Source organism: Microchirus variegatus, assembly GCF_963457635.1.
Source record: "Microchirus variegatus genome assembly, chromosome: 2".
NCBI lineage: Eukaryota > Metazoa > Chordata > Actinopteri > Pleuronectiformes > Soleidae > Microchirus > Microchirus variegatus.
In genome coordinates, this window is record NC_139803.1 from 18,673 (window position 1) to 37,500 (window position 18,828).

The window sequence follows — 18,828 nt, forward strand, 5'->3', positions numbered from 1 at the left end:
CCACTGACACACCCACTGACTCACCCACCCACAGAAAGACACACCCACAGACACACCCACCCACTGACAAACACACCCACTCATGCAGCCATTTAACAGGAGGGGAGGGGTCGAGCACCAACATGACTTTTAAAAGCATTTAAATCTTTTATTTCATGTATAAATTCAGTGAAAATCTGCTAAACAAACATGATTGTTTATGTTGACTTAATGCTTTTCTTTAATGTTGATGATATTTACTTATCTTGAGTGAATAAAGTCAACATAACTTTATAAAAGAGCAGAAAAAAACATCCATAACTGATAAAAAAAAAAATGAAACCTATGCACAAGATACACTGTAAAAAATACTCAAAACATTAAAACTCCACTGTAAAAAATACTGTTCAGATGACCACACTGATGCTGCGTTCACTGACCGCACTGATGCTGCTTTCACTGACCGCACTGATGCTGCGTTCACTGACCACACTGATGCTGCATTCACTGACCACACTGATGCTGCGTTCACTGACCACACTGATGCTGCGTTCACTGATCACTGCTTTTATTTATGGTTGCAATTTCTTCGAGTGCCCACTGGTGGACAAAACTAACATTACACATAACCTTTGATTAACAGAGAATTTGAGATTAAGTTCTTACTCTTTGACAAAGAAGTCTGGGACTATATAAATTACAATAAACACACATATGGTTAATCTCTGACACTGCCCTCGTGTGGACAAACCATGACATAACATGGTGAGTTTCATCTAGTTCTGTTACAGTATTTAAACTGTGCTGTGTTGAATTATATTCACTGGAGAATGACAGAGTATTTAACGTCCACTAAAGTCTTATCACTTATGGTGCTGGTAAAGAATTAAATGATAAAACTTGAATTATTACACAAATATGTATCACAAACTTTTTGACACTGTTTTACCATCTTTTGTTAAATGTTTCACAGTCAAAATGTGATTTATTTTAGACAAAAGACACTGTTTTCTTCACTTTTAAGTTTTCACAAAGCATTATGGGTAATGGATTGGTTCACATGGTGGAACAGCTTCTTGGTGAACAAATGTGTTTTTACAAAGAGGGTCACATTTGATTTATGGATGCTGTATTCTTCAGACTGCCCTCTGGTGGACAAACGTGTCATTACATGAAAGGTTAAATGTGATTTATGGCTGTTAAATTCTTCAGACTGCCCTCTGGTGGATAAACGTGTCATTACATGTGAGGTTAAATGTGATATGCTGCGTTCACTGACTACAGTTGCGTTCACTGACCACTGCTTTGATTTGCTTTATGTTGCCATCACTGTTGTGACTTTATTATTCATCTTGCATGAATAAAGTCAACATAACTTTATAAAAAGAGCAGAACAAACATAAGTGATAAAAAATACACAACTTGCTGAACTACACTGTAAACATTTATTTTTAACAGTAAAACTCCACTGTAAAAAATAACAGTCAACTATTTAACAGTATAAGTGTAAAAGAGCAGCTGACACTGCTGACGACACATGATACTTGTGTTTGTGTAAAACTGAAGGTTTTCATTGGCCAGTCGTCAAAAGGGACTTCATGGTGCGTTCAAGTGCATCAGGTAAAGTCAAGGTTACATAACTCAGTTCACTGTAAATCTGAATCTAAAGTTCACACAGAAGAAATTCATCTGTGACGTTTTCTACAGAAAAAACATTTAAAACAAACGATCGTCTTCTAAAAGTCTGAATAACTTCATCTAAACTGACGTTACTCTGCCCTCTGGTGGACAAACATGAAATACATCTTACTTTTGATTATTATTTTAATATGATGAGGAATGGTTGAAACTGCCCTCTGGTGGACAAACGTCTCTACTTCATCTTCCTCTACATGTCATGTTTCTGCCCACTAGGTGGCAGTGTTTACCTGTTTGGATCTGACTGTTTATGATGTCAAGTGTTCTCTTTAGAGACAATGAGACAAGGACACAAACACAAGGACACAAACACAAGGAGACAAGGAGACAAGAACACAAGGAGACAAGGACACAAACACAAGGACACAAACACAAGGAGACAAGGACACAAGGAGACAAGGACACAAACACAAGGACACAAGGAGACAAAGACACAAGGAGACAAGGACACAAACACAAGGAGACAAGGACACACGGAGACAAGGACACAAGGAGACAAGGACACAAGGAGACAAGGACACACGGAGACAAGGACACAAGGACACAAGGACACAAGGAGACAAGGACACAAGGAGACATCTGCTAAAACCAGGTCAACCATAGAAACAATTATTTATATAGAATCATAAACAAATCATTCTCGACTTTGAGGCAACAAAAAAATATTCCCAGCTCTTATTCTGAAGGCACGTCTTTTAATTTGTTAAGTTAACGTCCAGTTAAATGTCCAGTTAAGACTCATGTCTCATGTGTCTCTTATGTCTCATGTGTCTCTTATGTCTCATGTGTTGTGTTCAGGATCCTTTGGTGTTTCTGATCATTTCCTCCATCGTCTTCCACTCTTCAGGCGTCACCTGAGACAAAGACAAAGACATGTTAGAATATAAAGGTTTTTCATGTGTCTCTCATGTCTCTCACGTGTCTCATGTCTCTCTCATGTCTCTCATGTCTCTCACGTGTCTCATGTCTCTCTCATGTCTCTCATGTCTCTCACGTGTCTCATGTCTCATGTGTGTCTCATGTCTCGTGTCTCTTATGTCGCTCATGTGTCTCTCATGTGTCTCATGTCTCTCGTTTTTCATGTGTCTCACGTGTCTCTCGTGTCTCACGTGTCTCATGTCTCTCATGTGTCTCTTGTGTCTCGTTTTTCATGTGTCTCACGTGTCTCTCATGTGTCTCACGTGTCTCATATCTCTCGTATCTCTCATGTGTCTCTCTCATGTCTCATGTGTCTCATGTGTCTCTCATGTGTCTCTCATGTCTCTCACGTGTCTCATGTGTCTCTCACGTGTCTCATGTCTCTCGTTTTTCATGTCTCTCACATGTCTCATGTCTCTCATGTGTCTCGTTTTTCATGTCTCTCATGTCTCTCGTTTTTCATGTCTCTCATGTCTCTCGTTTTTCATGTGTCTCACATGTCTCTCATGTCTCTCTCACGTGTCTCATGTCTCTCACGTGTCTCGTCTCATGTGTCTCATGTATCTCTCACGTGTCTCGTGTCTCATGTCTCACGTATCTCTCATGTCTTGTGTGTCTCATGTCTCATGTGACTCATGTGTCTCATGTGTCTCTCGTGTTTCATGTCTCTCAAGTGTCTCTCACGTGTGTCTCATGTCTCTCAAGTGTCTCTCACGTGTGTCTCATGTCTCTCATGTGTCTCTCACGTCTCACGTGTGTCTCTCATGTCTCTCATGTGTGTCTCATGTCTCTCATGTGTGTCTCATGTCTCTCGTCTCTCATGTGTCTCTCGTGTCTCATGTCTCATGCATGTCTCTCATGTCTCATGTGTCTCTAGTCTCATGTGTCTCTCGTGTCTCATGTCTCTCACGTGTCTCTCATGTCTCACGTGTCTCATGTGTGTCTCATGTCTCATGTGTCTCTCATGTGTCTCACGTGTCTCTCATGTCTCATGTGTCTCTCGTGTCTCACATGTCTCACATGTCTCTCATGTCTCATGTGTCTCTCACATGTCTCTCATGTGTGTCTCATGTGTCTCTGTCTCTCACGTGTCTCTCATGTCTCATGTGTCTCTCATGTGTCTCTCATGTCTCTCACATGTCTCATGTGTCTCTCACGTGTCTCTCATGTCTCATGTCTCATGTGTCTCACCCTGCGTAGCTCGTTAAATTCTCCAGCCATGGACACAAACTCTCCTCCGTCCAAACGAATCACCTGAAAACACAAAGACATCAGTTCAACTGATCCACGACCTGGATCTGGATCAGGATCTGGATCTGGATCTGGATCAGGATCAGGATCGGTCTATAAATTTAATAAAACCATTATCCATGTTGATCGGTGTGTGAACTTACAGCTCCTGACATCCAGGTGGCGTAGTCACTGCACATATAAGCAGCGAGGTTAGCGACCTCTGCTGGTTGACCGAGACGACCTGTGGGAATCCGACCAATCATAGACTTCTCAAAGGTTCCTGTTGGATCTAAACGACTGAACGCTCCCTGACAACAACAACAACAACAACAACAACGACACAACAATGAACACGTGTGGTGTTGTCAACACTTTCATTGAAATAAAAAAAACAGAGAATGTGAGACTTTTTGAAGACGTCACTTCTACAAACATCGTGAGAATGTTGGATCTTCAGAAGGTTCTACGTCCTGCTTCAAAATGTCATTTATTACAAACGACAGTTAAAGTCAAATAGGACGTTGATCAGCTGATCGACAGGTGAAAACCACATCTAACACACAAACAAACAAACCCTCAAATAGAAATAAATAAATAAATAAAGAGTAGCTGCACCACTCTTGTTTGGACATGCTTAATGCTAGTGTTTCCAGGAGGCTCATGGGAAAGTTGCTCCAGGTGGTGAAGATGCTTCATGCAGGATGGTTCTAAAGAGTGATCTTCTTTCTCTAGAAGAAGTCCTTTGTCAGGCGGCCATTGTGAAGTGAAAAACCACGTCATTAGCACACAAGACGTTGACCTTCAGTCATGAGAGATGCTAGAGATGCTAGTGATGCTAGTGATGCTAGTGATGCTCCCTGTAACATCTCCACTTGCTGCACAACCTGAAGCTCCATGGTTACACTGAAAGAAAAAGCCGCCCCAGATCATGATAGCGCCCCCTGCACTGTGCTGTGTAGAAAACATCTCATCTTCTCCTCAGAGAATCAAACGTTCTTACACCTTTAATGTCCCATGTTTGGTTCTGGTACAAACTACACACTGTTGAAGAGGTTTTGTCTTCGTCGTCTCAAGGTTAGCGGACTGTTGTTAGCTCCGGTGACGAGCTTCATTTGGGACGAGGATCGTCCCATGTCTTAACGGACAGCCAATGGGACGGTCCGGCTCAGGGTCGGTCTACCACTTGACCTTTTGTGTTCCATAACCCTGAGGATCTTTGAAGAAGTTTAAAATGACTGTTTTACTGCGTTCAACCTCAGCAGCAATGACACGCTGAGAAGCTTCACTGATGAAGATCAACTATCTGACCACGTTCAAAGATACAAAGCTGTTTTGTCATCAGGAGGTCATCGGGACGTCTTCAGGTCACCAGTAGGTCATCAGGAGGTCTTCAGGAGGTCATCAGGAAGTCATCAGGTCATCAGGAGGCCATCAGGAGGTCTTCAGGTCTTCAGGAGGTCTTCAGGACTTCAGAAGGTCATCAGGAGGTCATCATGGGGTCTTCAGGAGGTCATCAGGAGGTCTTTAGGAGGTCATCAGGTCATCAGGAGGTCTTCAGGTCTTCAGGAGGTCTTCAGGAAGTCTTCAGGGCTTCAGGAGGTCATCATGAGGACTTCAGGTCTTCAGGAGGACTTCAGGTCTTCAGGAGTTCATCAGGAGGTCTTTAGGAGGTCTTCAGGAGGACTTCAGGTCTTCAGGAGGACTTCAGGAGGTCTTCAGGGCTTCAGGAGGTCATCATGAGGACTTCAGGTCTTCAGGTCTTCAGGAGGTCATCAGGAGGTCTTCAGGAGGTCATCAGGTCATCAGGAGGACTTCAGGTCTTCAGGAGGACTTCAGGAAGTCTTCAGGGCTTCAGGAGGTCATCATGAGGACTTCAGGTCTTCAGGAGGTCATCAGGAGGTCTTCAGGAGGTCTTCAGGAGGACTTCAGGTCTTCAGGAGGACTTCAAGAGGTCTTCAGGAGGTCTACCAGGAGGACTTCAGGAGGACTTCAGGTCTTCAGGAGGACTTCAGGAGGTCTTCAGGAGGACTTCAGGAGGACTTCAGGAGGTCTTCAGGAGGTCTTCAGGAGGACTTCAGGAGGTCTTCAGGAGGACTTCAGGAGGTCTTCAGGAGGTCTTCAGGAGGTCTTCAGGAGGACTTCAGGAGGACTTCAGGAGGACTTCAGGAGGTCTTCAGGAGGACTTCAGGAGGTCAGGACGTAGAACCTTGTGAAGATCTAACTCTGCTAAATGACGTTCTCTGAGTGGATTAAACTGACATCACTGAGCAGGTCAATCTTTAGCAGACCTGTTTTTGTCTTTATATGAATATGTAAACAAACAAACCTTTGTTTTGATTGGTCCAGGCTGAATGATGTTAAACCTGTGACCATAGCGCCCCCACTCTGCAGCAAGAGACCTGTCACACAAGAGTCATTGTTACCATAGCTACAGAGACGGTGTCATGTAACATGTGATGATGTCACACAGATGATGTCACACACTGATGATGTCACACTGACTTATAAAGAGCTTCAACTCCAGCCTTCGCTGACGCACTCGGGACGACGAAGCCTGAGCCTGACTCAGCGTAGGTGGTTGTGATGGCCAGGAAAGATGCTCCTGACACACACACACACACACAGAGAGAGAGAGAGAGACAAACACACACACACACAGACACACACACACACACATACAGAGACACACACATAATATTTGAATAATATACTAAGTAGTATACTTTGTGACAGATACACTAAGTACACTCAGAGTTAAGTGTGTTGTTGTCATGGTAACTGACTCATGTGACCTTTGTGTCTGTTGATCAGTCTCTGACCTCTGACCTTTGTGTCTGTTGATCAGTCTCTGACCTCTGACCTTTGTGTCTGTTGATCAGTCTCTTCCCCAGCTCCAGAGTGACGTAGGCCGTCCCGTTGAGGACGATGTCAGTGATCGTCTTCCAGCCGTTTGGAGACAAACGTTCTGAAGGACACACAAAGTTTCCTGCTGCGTTGTTGATGATGACCTGAAAAACAACACAACATCATTATTGACACACACACACACACACACACACACACACACACACACAGACACACACACACACACACACACACACACACACACACACACACACACACACACACACACACACAGAGACACACACACACAGAGACTGAAACACACAGAGACTGAAACACACAGACACTGAAACACACACACACACACACACTTACATCAGGCAGACCGGTCAGATTTTCCATCTCGTCAACACAACGGGAAACTTCCTCAGGATTTCTGACATCACACTGAACCACATGGACCTGAGGACAAGAGGACATTAGATGACAGTGGAGGACATTTGAGGACAGTTGGAGGACAGTAGAGGACAGTGGAGGACATTTGAGGACAGTTGGAGGACAGTAGAGGACAGTAGAGGACAGTTGGAGGACAGTGGAAGACAGTTGGGGGACAGTGGAGGACATTTTGGGGACAGTAGAGAACAGTAGAGGACACTAGAAGACAGTTGGAAGACATTTTGGGGACAGTAGAGGACAGTTGGGGGACAGTGGAGGACATTTTGGGGACAGTAGAGGACAGTTGGGGGACAGTAGAAGACAGTTGGGGGACAGTAGAGGAGAGTGGAGGCCAGTGAGGGACAGTAGAGGACATTTTGGGGACAGAGGACAATGTTGGACAGTAGAGGACAGTTGGGGGACAGTGGAGGACATTTTGGGGACAGTAGAGGACAGTTGGGGGACAGTGGAGGACATTTTGGGGACAGTAGAGGACAGTGGAGGACAGTAGAAGATAGTTGGGGGGCAGTGGAGGACAGTAGAAGACAGTTTGGGGACAGTGGAGGACAGTTGGGGGACAGTAGAGGACAGTTGGGGGACAGTGGAGGACAGTTGGGGGACAGTGGAGGACATTTTGGGGACAGTAGAGGACAGTGGAGGACAGTAGAAGATAGTTGGGGGACAGTGGAGGACAGTAGAAGACAGTTTGGGGACAGTGGAGGACAGTTGGGGGACAGTAGAGGACATTTTGGGGACAGTGGAGGACAGTAGAAGATAGTTGGGGGACAGTGGAGGACAGTAGAAGACAGTTGGGGGACAGTAGAGGACAGTTGGGGGACAGTGGAGGACAGTAGAAGATAGTTGGGGGACAGTGGAGGACAGTAGAAGACAGTTTGGGGACAGTGGAGGACAGTTGGGGGACAGTAGAGGACATTTTGGGGACAGTAGAGGACAGTTGGGGGACAGTGGAGGACAGTAGAGGACAGTGGAGGACAGTAGAAGACAGTTGGGGACATTTTGGGGACAGTCGAGGACAGTAGAAGACAGTTGGGGGACAGTAGAAGACAGTTGGGGACAGTGGAGGACATTTTGGGGACAGTAGAGGACAGTGGAGGACAGTAGAAGACAGTTGGGGGACAGTAGAGGACAGTAGGGGGACAGTGGAGGACAGTAGAGGACAGTGGAGGACAGTAGAAGACAGTTGGAGGACAGTGGATGACAGTTGGGGGACAGTAGAGGACAGTTGGGGACAGTGGAGGACATTTTGGGGACAGTAGAGGACAGTAGAAGACAGTTGGGGGACAGTTGGGGGACAGTGGAGGACAGTAGAAGACAGTTGGGGGACAGTAGAAGACAGTAGAGGACAGTGGAGGACAGTTCGGGACAGTGGAGGACTGTAAAAGACAGTTGGGGGACAGTAGAGGACAGTTGGGGGAGGGGCTTCAGACCACCAATTTCAAATCAAAATAATAAATACTGTATTTTTGAAAAAAACCAAACAGGGACCAGGTTCTGGTTCTGGTTCAGGTTCAGGTTCTGGTTCAGGTTCTGGTCACCTTGTTCCCGGTCTGGCTGCTGATCTCGTCAGCGGTCTGCTGAAGGACTTCAAGTTTCCTGAGCAAAGAAACAGACTGTGAACCAGTACTGACCAGTACTGCCTGACGAGTACTGACCAGTACTGACCAGTCATAGTAAGGCTAACTATGCTACCTATGCTAACCTGCTGGCGATGACACAAACAGCTCCCAGCTGGGACAGAGTGGTGGTCATGGTTCGGCCCAGTCCTGTCCCTCCTCCTGTGATGAAGGCCACTCTGTCTCTGAATGTCCCCGAGGACAACATGACGTCCTCTACTGGACCAAAGAACCCGGAGTGAGGAGGGGGACTGGAGTGGACTGAAGAGGACTGAAGTGGACTGAAGTGGACTGAAGAGGACTGAAGGACAGAGGAGCCAGGGAACCAGGACTGAAAGACACAGAGGACACGTGACGGTGCTGGACATCCAGTCTGTCTCTGAGGTGGACAGACAGGATGTGATGTTCATGTTTAGCTAACGTTAGCTTGTAGCAGTTACTTTGTTATGATGATATCAACTGATGCTAACTGATGCTAACTGATGACGTAAAACCCGTCAAAACTGTGACGAACATTTAAAGACAAACGTTACTTTAAACGACTTTAATGTAACGATTATCGGTGACGTCACAGCGTCAAAAACTCACTCTGACTCCCGGAAACACCAGAGAAGCTGCTCTGCTACACAGCGCCGCCATTTTGTTCTTCACTGTGCGAGCGGACGGGGCGGAGCATACCAACGTGTGACGGGGAGGGGGGTGGATCATACCAACGTGTGTGTGTGTGTGTTTGTGGGGGGGGGGGGGGGGGGGGGGGGGTCATACCAACGTGTGACGGGGGGGGGGTCGAAATTCTCATGTAACAAAAGCTCAGCGTTCAGTGACGTCATTTCATAACAAACACAAGAAAACATTTTCATAATTTATGACGTGGGACATTAACACCCCCCCCCCCCTACACATGGTTCAGTCCAGAGTGAGACGATATCACCTGATCCGTGCACGTGTCACGTGACCTGGTCTCTGTCTTTGAAGTCGCACACTTTTGTTGCGCAGCGTCTTTCTCCCGAGACACTTCCGGTCGGTGTTGATCGATCAGCTGCAGTTTGATACGTGATCGATGACAAATGGATCAGGACTCTGGACCACAGCTGGTTCTGGATCAGGACTCTGGACCACAGCTGGTTCTGGATCAGGACTCTGGACCACAGCTGGTTCTGGTCTTCAGTGGGAAACGGAAGTCCGGAAAAGATTATGTGACGGACCTGATGAAGGAACGGTGAGTTTTTATGGTAATTCATTGGTTATTGATTATTCACATGTAATGTTGTTGTAAGCATATTTATACACATATATGTGTATAAATACACACATATATATATGTATATATATATATATATATATATATATGTATGTGTGTATAAATACACACATATATATATGTCCATCCCATAATACCCTGTTGTTGTACAGTCTAGGGGCTGATGTGTGCAGCGTTGTGCGTCTGTCTGCTCCACTCAAACATCAGTACGCTCAGGTGAGACTGCACACACACACACACACACACCACAGGTCACCATGGCAACAGCACTCATCATGACGTCACCATGGTTACCGCAGGAACACGGTCTGGACCTGGAGCAGCTGCTTGGTCCTGGACCTTATAAAGAGCGTTACCGTGCCGACATGATCCACTGGGGGGAGACACGACGACAACACGACCCTGGATTCTTCTGTCGCTTAGCAACCAGAGGAGCACGGCAACCAGTCTGGGTAATCTGACACACGCTACGCTCTGATTGGTCAGGTGGTGAGTGAGTGACCTGCGCTCTGATTGGTCAGGTGGTGAGTGACCTGCACTCTGATTGGTCAGGTGGTGAGTGAGTGACGCTGTGCTCTGATTGGTCAGGTGGTGAGTGAGTGACGCTGTGCTCTGATTGGTCAGGTGGTGAGTGAGTCACGCTGTGCTCTGATTGGTCAGGTGGTGAGTGAGTGACGCTGTGCTGATTGGTCAGGTGGTGAGTGAGTGACGCTGTGCTCTGATTGGTCAGGTGGTGAGTGAGTGACGCTGTGCTCTGATTGGTCAGGTGGTGAGTGACCTGTGCTCTGATTGGTCAGGTGGTGAGTGAGTGACGCTGTGCTCTGATTGGTCAGGTGGTGAGTGACGCGCGGCGCCTCTCAGATCTTCACTGGTTTCGCTCACAGTTTCCTCGTCAGACTCTTTGTGTCCGTGTTCAAAGTTCAGAGGAGACCAGGACACAGAGGGGGTGGAGCTTCACTGCTGGTAAGACGTGTGTGTGTGTGTGTGGTGGGGCGGGGGGTTTGGTACAATGGTTTAACCCTCACTCTCTCTCTCCCTTTCAGGTGTTGATGATGCAGAGTCAGAATGTGGGCTGGACAGCGGTGTTGAATTTGATTGGATAATCTCTAATGAGGCCAACGCCCCCTCGTTAGACGAGCAGCTGCAGCCGATCCTGAGTCTGATCAACAGATCAATCTGATCAGTGATCAATAACATGAACCAAGGAGCAGGAATCAAACCGTCGTCCTCTTTGATTTCGTTGCCGTTTCTACGACATTTGAGTAAATATCTGGAGGGAAAACGCTGCAGTACATACGACAGGCCTGTGAGGGGCGCTGTGACATTTGACACATTACAGACAATAACTGAACAAAGGAAAGAATGAGAAATGATGTTTGTTTACGTATGAATATGTAACGTCGTCATGCTAATGTAGCATATCGTCATGCTACTGTAACACATGTCATCATGCTAATGTAACATGTAGTCATGCCAATGTAGCATGTGTCATGCTAATGTAACGTCGTCATGCTAATGTAGCATATCGTCATGCTACTGTAACACGTCATCATGCCAATGTAACGTCATGCAGCATGTAGTCATGCCAACGTAGCATATCGTCATACTACTGTAACAAGTCATCATGCTAATGTAGCACGTGTCATGCTAATGTAAGGTCATCATTCCATTTTAACACGTCTTCATGCTAATGTAACATGTCATGCATGTAGTCATGCCAATGTAGCATATCGTCATGCTACTGTAACACGTCATCATGCTAATGTAACACGTCATCATGCTAATGTTACATGTCATGCAGCATGTAGTCATGCCAATGTAGCATATCGTCATGCTACTGTAACACCTCATCATGCTAATGTAGCATGTAGTCATGCCAATGTAGCACGTGTCATGCTATTGTAACGTCATCATTCCATTGTAACACGTCTTCATGCTATTGTAACATGCCGTCATGCTAATGTAGCATGTCGACATGCTAACATAACACGTCACCAGCTGTCATTATGCTAATTTGCATAATGACAGCTGGTGTTTCAGGTTATAAAAACAAAGAAATAAACCAAGTCTTCGCAGTGATCAATCCTGTCCTGATTTATTACAATGAGCTGTGACATCATCACAGTGATGACATCATCATCACAGTGATGACATCATCATCACACCACTTTGGCCCCAGGATTTCCATATATGGCAGCAGACTGTCCACCTTAGACCACACCCATAAAAAAACAAATGATAAATCAATGAACGTGATTGGTCATGAATCATTAAGGAATATTTGATTAGTCACCGATTACATCATGTAATACTGAAGGGGGCGGAGCATGAGGAGGCGTGGCTAAGTAAAGTAACCCTAAAAATGTGAATAAATGAAAAAGATGAAGAGGAGGAAGAAGAGGAGTAGTGTGTGGGAGATTAGTGTTAGCAGTAGCTCAGCAGCAGGGGGCGCTGACGAGTAACAGGAATGTTTTGGCCACGAGAAAGGGGAGGAGTCCAGATGAGGAAGAGTGAAGAAGGGGGCGGGGCTTCAGCAAGAGTTCAGCATCTCCATCGTGTTGTGAAGCTCCTCATGAACCTTGATGTTAGCTTCTTTGATCATAGACAATTCATCTGTAACACACACACACACACACACACACACACACACACACAGGTCATGTGACTGAATCAGCACAGAAACAAACTCCGCCCCCTCCATGTCTGCTTACGTCTGCTAACGTCTGCTAATGCCCGCTAACGTCCGCTAATGCCCGCTAACGTCTGCTAACGTCTGCTAACGTCTGCTCACCTTCAAGTTGGTCAATCTTTCTCTCCAGTTTACAGACGGAATCTTCAGCGCTGACTGCTCTTCTCTCAGCCTGAGGACACAGGTGTGAGACAGGTGTGACACAGGTGTGAGACGTGTGAGAGACACAGGTGTGAGACGTGTGAGAGACAGGTGTGAGACAGGTGTGAGACAGGTGAGAGACAGGTGAGAGACAGGTGAGAGACAGGTGAGAGACAGGTGAGAGAGACACAGGTGTGAGACAGGTGAGAGAGACACAGGTGTGAGACAGGTGAGAGAGACACAGGTGTGAGACAGGTGAGAGAGACACAGGTGTGAGACAGGTGAGAGAGACACAGGTGTGAGACAGGTGTGAGACGTGTGAGAGACACAGGTGTGAGACAGGTGAGAGAGACGTGTGAGACAGGTTTGAGACAGATGAGAGACACAGATGTGAGACAGGTTTCTGAGACACGTGTAAGAGAGACAGGTGTGAGACGTGTGAGAGACAGGTGTGAGACAGGTGAGAGACAGGTGAGAGACAGGTGAGAGAGACACAGGTGTGAGAGACACAGGTGTGAGAGACACAGGTGTGAGACAGGTGGAGGACAGACAGGTGAATATTGTGTCTCACCTGCTGGAGTTTCTCACTCAGGGTCTTGATCCCCTCCTCACAACGATCTTCACTGAGATTAAACTGAGAGAAAAACAGACAGTCAGTCAGTCAGTCAGTCACAGACAGTCAGTCACAGACAGACAGACAGTCACAGACAGTCAGTCACAGACAGACAGTCAGTCACAGACAGACAGTCAGTCAGTCAGTCACAGACAGAGAGTCAGTCACAGACAGACAGACAGACAGTCAGTCAGTCACAGACAGTCAGTCACAGACAGACAGACAGACAGTCAGTCACAGACAGTCACAGACAGACAGTCAGTCAGTCAGTCACAGACAGAGAGTCAGTCACAGACAGACAGACAGACAGACAGACAGTCAGTCAGTCAGTCACAGACAGTCAGTCACAGACAGACAGACAGTCAGTCAGTCACAGACAGTCAGTCACAGAAAGACAGACAGTCACAGACAGACAGTCACAGACAGACAGACAGTCACTGACAGTCAGTCACAGACAGACAGTCAGTCACAGACAGACAGTCAGTCACAGACAGACAGACACAGCCTGACTGATGTGGTCTGGTCTGGTCTGATGTGGATCATTAGCATAACTCCGCCCCTACCTTCACAGCCTGGGCGTCCAGAGACATTGATTGACAGAAAATATGTTTCAGTTCCTCGTTCATCAGTCGATGTTTACTGAAGGTCAAAGGTCAACAGAGAGGGGAGGGGTCACAAGAAGGAGAGTGAGTGAGTGTGTGTGTGTGTGTGTGTCAGTTAGGGCTGAACTATATATTGTTATCATATCGATATCTAGATATGAACATTCAAGATATTAATATAGAAAAAGCGACGATATATAAACGATATAGATTTAATATCGATGTACATATCTGTGTTGATAGAATGTTTGAAACAAAACTAACGTCGCATCGCATGAATTTTTGAGGGACTACTTTCTGAGCACTATACTCCGGCAGTGGAATCAGTCGCCCCCTGCAGGAAGTATGATGCACTGCTGCTGAGACATAAATCCTTCAAATTACAAGGTTGGTTTTATTCCTAACATTCTATCAACACAGATATGTACATCTATATTCTGCCGTTACAGTAGATTTTCCTCAGGTTCACTGTGGAGTCAGTACGAGTGTTTTTAATGCTATGCTAACTTGTATCATTGACTTGTGCTAGCCATAGCATCAGTGAACTCGGCAACTAGAAGAACTGAATGAAATTTCTTGAAAACGTCTCCATCACTGACTGAGCTGGAAAATAGGTCTTTGTTCAAAATTCAGAACTATGACTTTAATGTTGACACAGTTAGTTCTTATCAATAAAACTACACTTTACATGTGGAAAGTTTACAGTCTTTTGTATAATGTTTTTATTTTTCTGAAAAATGCTTGGTTTTCACCAAACCTGTAGTTATATCATATCAATATAACAGATATCTGACATGAATATAGAGATATGACATTTTGTCCATATCGTTCAGCCCTAGTGTGTGTGTGTGTGTGTCAGTGTGTGTGTGTGTGTATGTGTGTGTGTGTGTGTGTGTGTGTGTGTGTGTGTGTGTGTGTGTGTGTGTGTGTCACCTCTCAGCTTCCTCTGCTTTACGCTCAGCTCTCTCCAGGTCGTCTTCAACTCTCATCACCTTTCGAGCAACCTGTCAATACAAATACACACACACACACACACACACACACACACAGAGACACACACACACACACACAGAGACACACACACACACATTTCCCACTGAACTTTGAAACCCTTGCAAGTTTGTGAATTTGAGTAAAAAAAAATTCTAGGCCCTTTTGAAAATGGCCTTAAATAGACGTGTGTGTGTGTCTCTGTGTGTGTGTGTGTGTGTGTGTGTGTGTGTGTGTGTGTGTGTGTGTGTGTGTGTGTGTACCTCTTCATATTTACAGTCTGCCTCTTCAGCGATGTGTTTGGCTTCGTCCACTTGAGATTTGAGTTGATCCAACTTCTCCTCGTCTTTGAGAGCTCTGTTCTCTATGACCTTCTTACCTCTGAGAGACAGACAGGTGAGACACAGACAGGTGAGACACAGACAGGTGAGACACAGACAGATGAGAGAGACAGGTGAGAGACAGACAGGTGAGAGAGACAGGTGAGACACAGACAGATGAGAGAGACAGGTGAGAGAGACAGGTGAGACACAGACAGGTGAGAGAGACAGGTGAGACACAGACAGGTGAGAGAGACAGGTGAGACACAGACAGGTGAGAGAGACAGGTGAGAGAGACAGACAGGTGAGTAGAGAGGTGGGAGACAGACAGATGAGAGAGAAAGACAGGTGAGAGAGACAGGTGAGAGACAGACAGACACTAACAGTCACAAACACAGACAAAGTCACAGACACAGACACAGACACACAGTCACAGACACACAGTCACAGACAAAGTCACAGACACACTAACCCTCACAGACACAGTCACTGACCTCTGGCTCTCATCAGCGTTCCTCTCCACCTCGCTCAGCTTCAGTCACAGACACAGACACACTTACAGGCACAGACACAGTCACTGACCTCTGGCTCTCGTCAGCGTTCCTCTCCACCTCGCTCAGCTTCAGTCACAGTTACAGTCACACTCACAGACACAGACACAGACACACTCACACTCACAGACACAGACACAGTCACAGACACACTAACCCTCACAGACACAGTCACTGACCTCTGGCTCTCGTCAGCGTTCCTCTCCACCTCGCTCAGCTTCAGTCACAGTTACAGTTACAGTTACAGTCACACTCACAGACACAGACACAGGCACAGACACAGTCACTGACCTCTGGCTCTCGTCAGCGTTCCTCTCCACCTCGCTCAGCTTCAGTCACAGTTACAGTTACAGTCACACTCACAGACACAGTCACAGACACAGGCACAGACACAGTCACTGACCTCTGGCTCTCATCAGCGTTCCTCTCCACCTCGCTCAGCTTCAGTCACAGACACAGACACACTTACAGGCACAGACACAGTCACTGACCTCTGGCTCTCATCAGCGTTCCTCTCCACCTCGCTCAGCTTCAGTCACAGACACAGACACACTTACAGGCACAGACACAGTCACTGACCTCTGGCTCTCATCAGCGTTCCTCTCCACCTCGCTCAGCTTCAGTCACAGACACAGACACACTTACAGGCACAGACACAGTCACTGACCTCTGGCTCTCGTCAGCGTTCCTCTCCACCTCGCTCAGCTTCAGCAGAGACGTCTCCAGTCGTTCTTGAACTTTGTCCAGATCGTCTTCAACACTCTGAAGATGACGAGTCAGAGAGGAAACATCTGACTCCGCCTACAACACAGGGTCAGAGGTCAGAGGTCACATAGCAGAGGACGTGTGTGTGTGTGTGTGTGTGTGTGTGTGTGTGTGTGTGTGTGTGTGTGTGTGCGTGTGTGTGTGTGTGTGTGTACCTCCTCTCTGCTCTTCTTCTCCTTCTCCACATCCCTCTGAAGTGTCTCTGCTCTCTCCTCAGCCTCCCTCGCCTGACCCTGGAGGACTGAGATCTTCTTCTTCACTGCATCGATGCTGGTCACGCCTCCACTCATCTTCTTCTTCTTCTGTGACATCATAATACAATCATCATCATCATCATCATCATCTTCTTCTTCTTCTACTGTGACATCATAACACAATCATCATCATCATCTTCTTCTTCTTCTACTGTGACATCATAACACAATCATCATCATCATCTTCTTCTTCTTCTGTGACATCATAACACAATCATCATCATCATCATCATCTTCTTCTACTGTGACATCATAACACAATCATCATCATCATCTTCTTCTTCTACTGTGACATCATAATACAATCATCATCATCATCATCTTCTACTGTGACATCATAACACAATCATCATCATCATCATCTTCTTCTTCTACTACTGTGACATCATAACACAATCATCATCATCATCATCATCATCATCATCTATGACATCATAACACAATCATCATCATCTTCTTCATCATAAGCAGCAGATGAACGTGTGAACACATGAATTATCTTTATAATCCTGACAAACAGTTATAATCCTGATACTAATCCTGACAATCACAGTCATAATCCTGATAATAATCTTGACAATCACAGTCATAATCCTGATAATAATCCTGACAAACAGTTATAATCCTGATAATAATCCTGACAATCACAGTCATAATCCTGATAATAATCCTGACAAACAGTTATAATCCTGATAATAATCCTGACAAACAGTCATGATCCTGATAATAATCTTGACAATCACAGTCATAATCCTGATAATAGTCCTGACAAACAGTTATAATCCTGATAATAATCCTGACAATCACAGTCATAATCCTGATAATAATCCTGATAATAATCCTGACAAACAGTTATAATCCTGATAATAATCCTGACAAACAGTCATGATCCTGATAATAATCTTGACAATCACAGTCATAATCCTGATAATAGTCCTGACAAACAGTTATAATCTTGACAATAATCCTGACAATCACAGTCATAATCCTGATAATAATCCTGATAATAATCCTGACAATCACAGTCATAATCCTGATAATAATCCTGATAAACAGTCATAATCCTGATAATAATCCTGACAATCACAGTCATAATCCTGATAATAATCCTGACAAACAGTCATAATCCTGATAATAATCCTGACAATCACAGTCATAATCCTGATAATAATCCTGACAATCACAGTCATAATACTGATGATAATCTTGACAATCACAGTCATAATCCTGATAATAATCCTGACAAACACAGTCATAATCCTGATCATAATCCTGATAAACAGTCATAATCCTGATAATAATCCTGACAATCACAGTCATAATCCTGATAATAATCCTGACAAACAGTCATAATGCTGATAATAATCCTGACAAACAGTCATAATCCTGATAATAATCCTGACAATCACAGTCATAATCCTGATAATAATCCTGACAATCACAGTCATAATCCTGATAATAATCCTGACAATCACAGTCATAATCCTGATAATAATCCTGACAATCACAGTCATAATCCTGATAATAATCCTGACAAACTCAGTGTAAACTCACACCAGTGTCTCCACAGACACAAATATAAACGCTTTAGTTTAATAAACTTCATTTATGTTCATTTAGGAGAAAATAAAAACTTTTCTACGTGGCTGCTTGTTGCTCGCAGCTAGCATGTTAGTTCACGTTAGCTTTAGGTGCTAACAGCGGACCACCGCCCTGTTAGCCTTAAAGCACGTTAGCATATTAGCAGAGCTGAAAGTTAGCACACTTTAAATGATTCTCTCACCTGTTAAAAAACTATTAAATAAAACACTTCCGCGTCACTTCCCGGTTTGAAGTAGCTTAGCCGTTAGCAATGTGCGGCTAACGGAGCGGAGCTGCTGTCACTGTCGTTTTAATTCACC

At 45.2% G+C, this 18,828-nt stretch overlaps 3 protein-coding genes across 5 annotated transcripts in view; 1 reads left to right on the plus strand and 2 right to left on the minus strand.

Moving 5' to 3' along the window:
• Nucleotides 1-878: 878 nt before the first annotated feature.
• decr1 (2,4-dienoyl CoA reductase 1, mitochondrial) lies at nt 879-9,408 on the minus strand. The gene is made up of 10 exons (XM_083910825.1): nt 9,330-9,408; nt 8,828-9,072; nt 8,664-8,721; nt 7,048-7,134; nt 6,689-6,836; nt 6,331-6,430; nt 6,155-6,227; nt 3,990-4,136; nt 3,787-3,849; nt 879-2,531 (listed from the first exon to the last, which is right to left on the minus strand). Exons 1-10 carry the CDS (start codon nt 9,378-9,380, stop codon nt 2,472-2,474), a joined length of 1,032 nt encoding a protein of 343 aa, XP_083766951.1. The 5' UTR covers nt 9,381-9,408; the 3' UTR covers nt 879-2,471.
• A 315-nt stretch (nt 9,409-9,723) lies between these two features.
• On the plus strand, nt 9,724-12,074 carry pmvk (phosphomevalonate kinase). The gene is made up of 5 exons (XM_083910829.1): nt 9,724-9,960; nt 10,155-10,218; nt 10,302-10,454; nt 10,836-10,965; nt 11,046-12,074. Exons 1-5 carry the CDS (start codon nt 9,809-9,811, stop codon nt 11,180-11,182), a joined length of 636 nt encoding a protein of 211 aa, XP_083766955.1. The 5' UTR covers nt 9,724-9,808; the 3' UTR covers nt 11,183-12,074.
• An 11-nt stretch (nt 12,075-12,085) lies between these two features.
• Nucleotides 12,086-18,828, minus strand: part of LOC310944963 (uncharacterized protein) — a 6,872-nt gene continuing 129 nt past the window's right edge. Inside the window, exons 1-9 of one of the 3 annotated variants that reach the window (XM_083910826.1) lie at nt 18,828; nt 16,829-16,975; nt 16,576-16,709; nt 15,301-15,418; nt 14,981-15,051; nt 14,009-14,084; nt 13,404-13,466; nt 12,794-12,863; nt 12,086-12,615 (exon numbers count right to left, since the gene is read on the minus strand). The exon at nt 18,828 is cut by the window's right edge and continues 129 nt beyond it. In XM_083910826.1, the coding sequence (XP_083766952.1) occupies nt 12,533-12,615; nt 12,794-12,863; nt 13,404-13,466; nt 14,009-14,084; nt 14,981-15,051; nt 15,301-15,418; nt 16,576-16,709; nt 16,829-16,963 (750 nt within the window). In that variant the 5' untranslated portion in view covers nt 16,964-16,975; nt 18,828 and the 3' untranslated portion in view covers nt 12,086-12,532. The other 2 variants (XM_083910828.1, XM_083910827.1) reach the window with 2 other exon arrangements.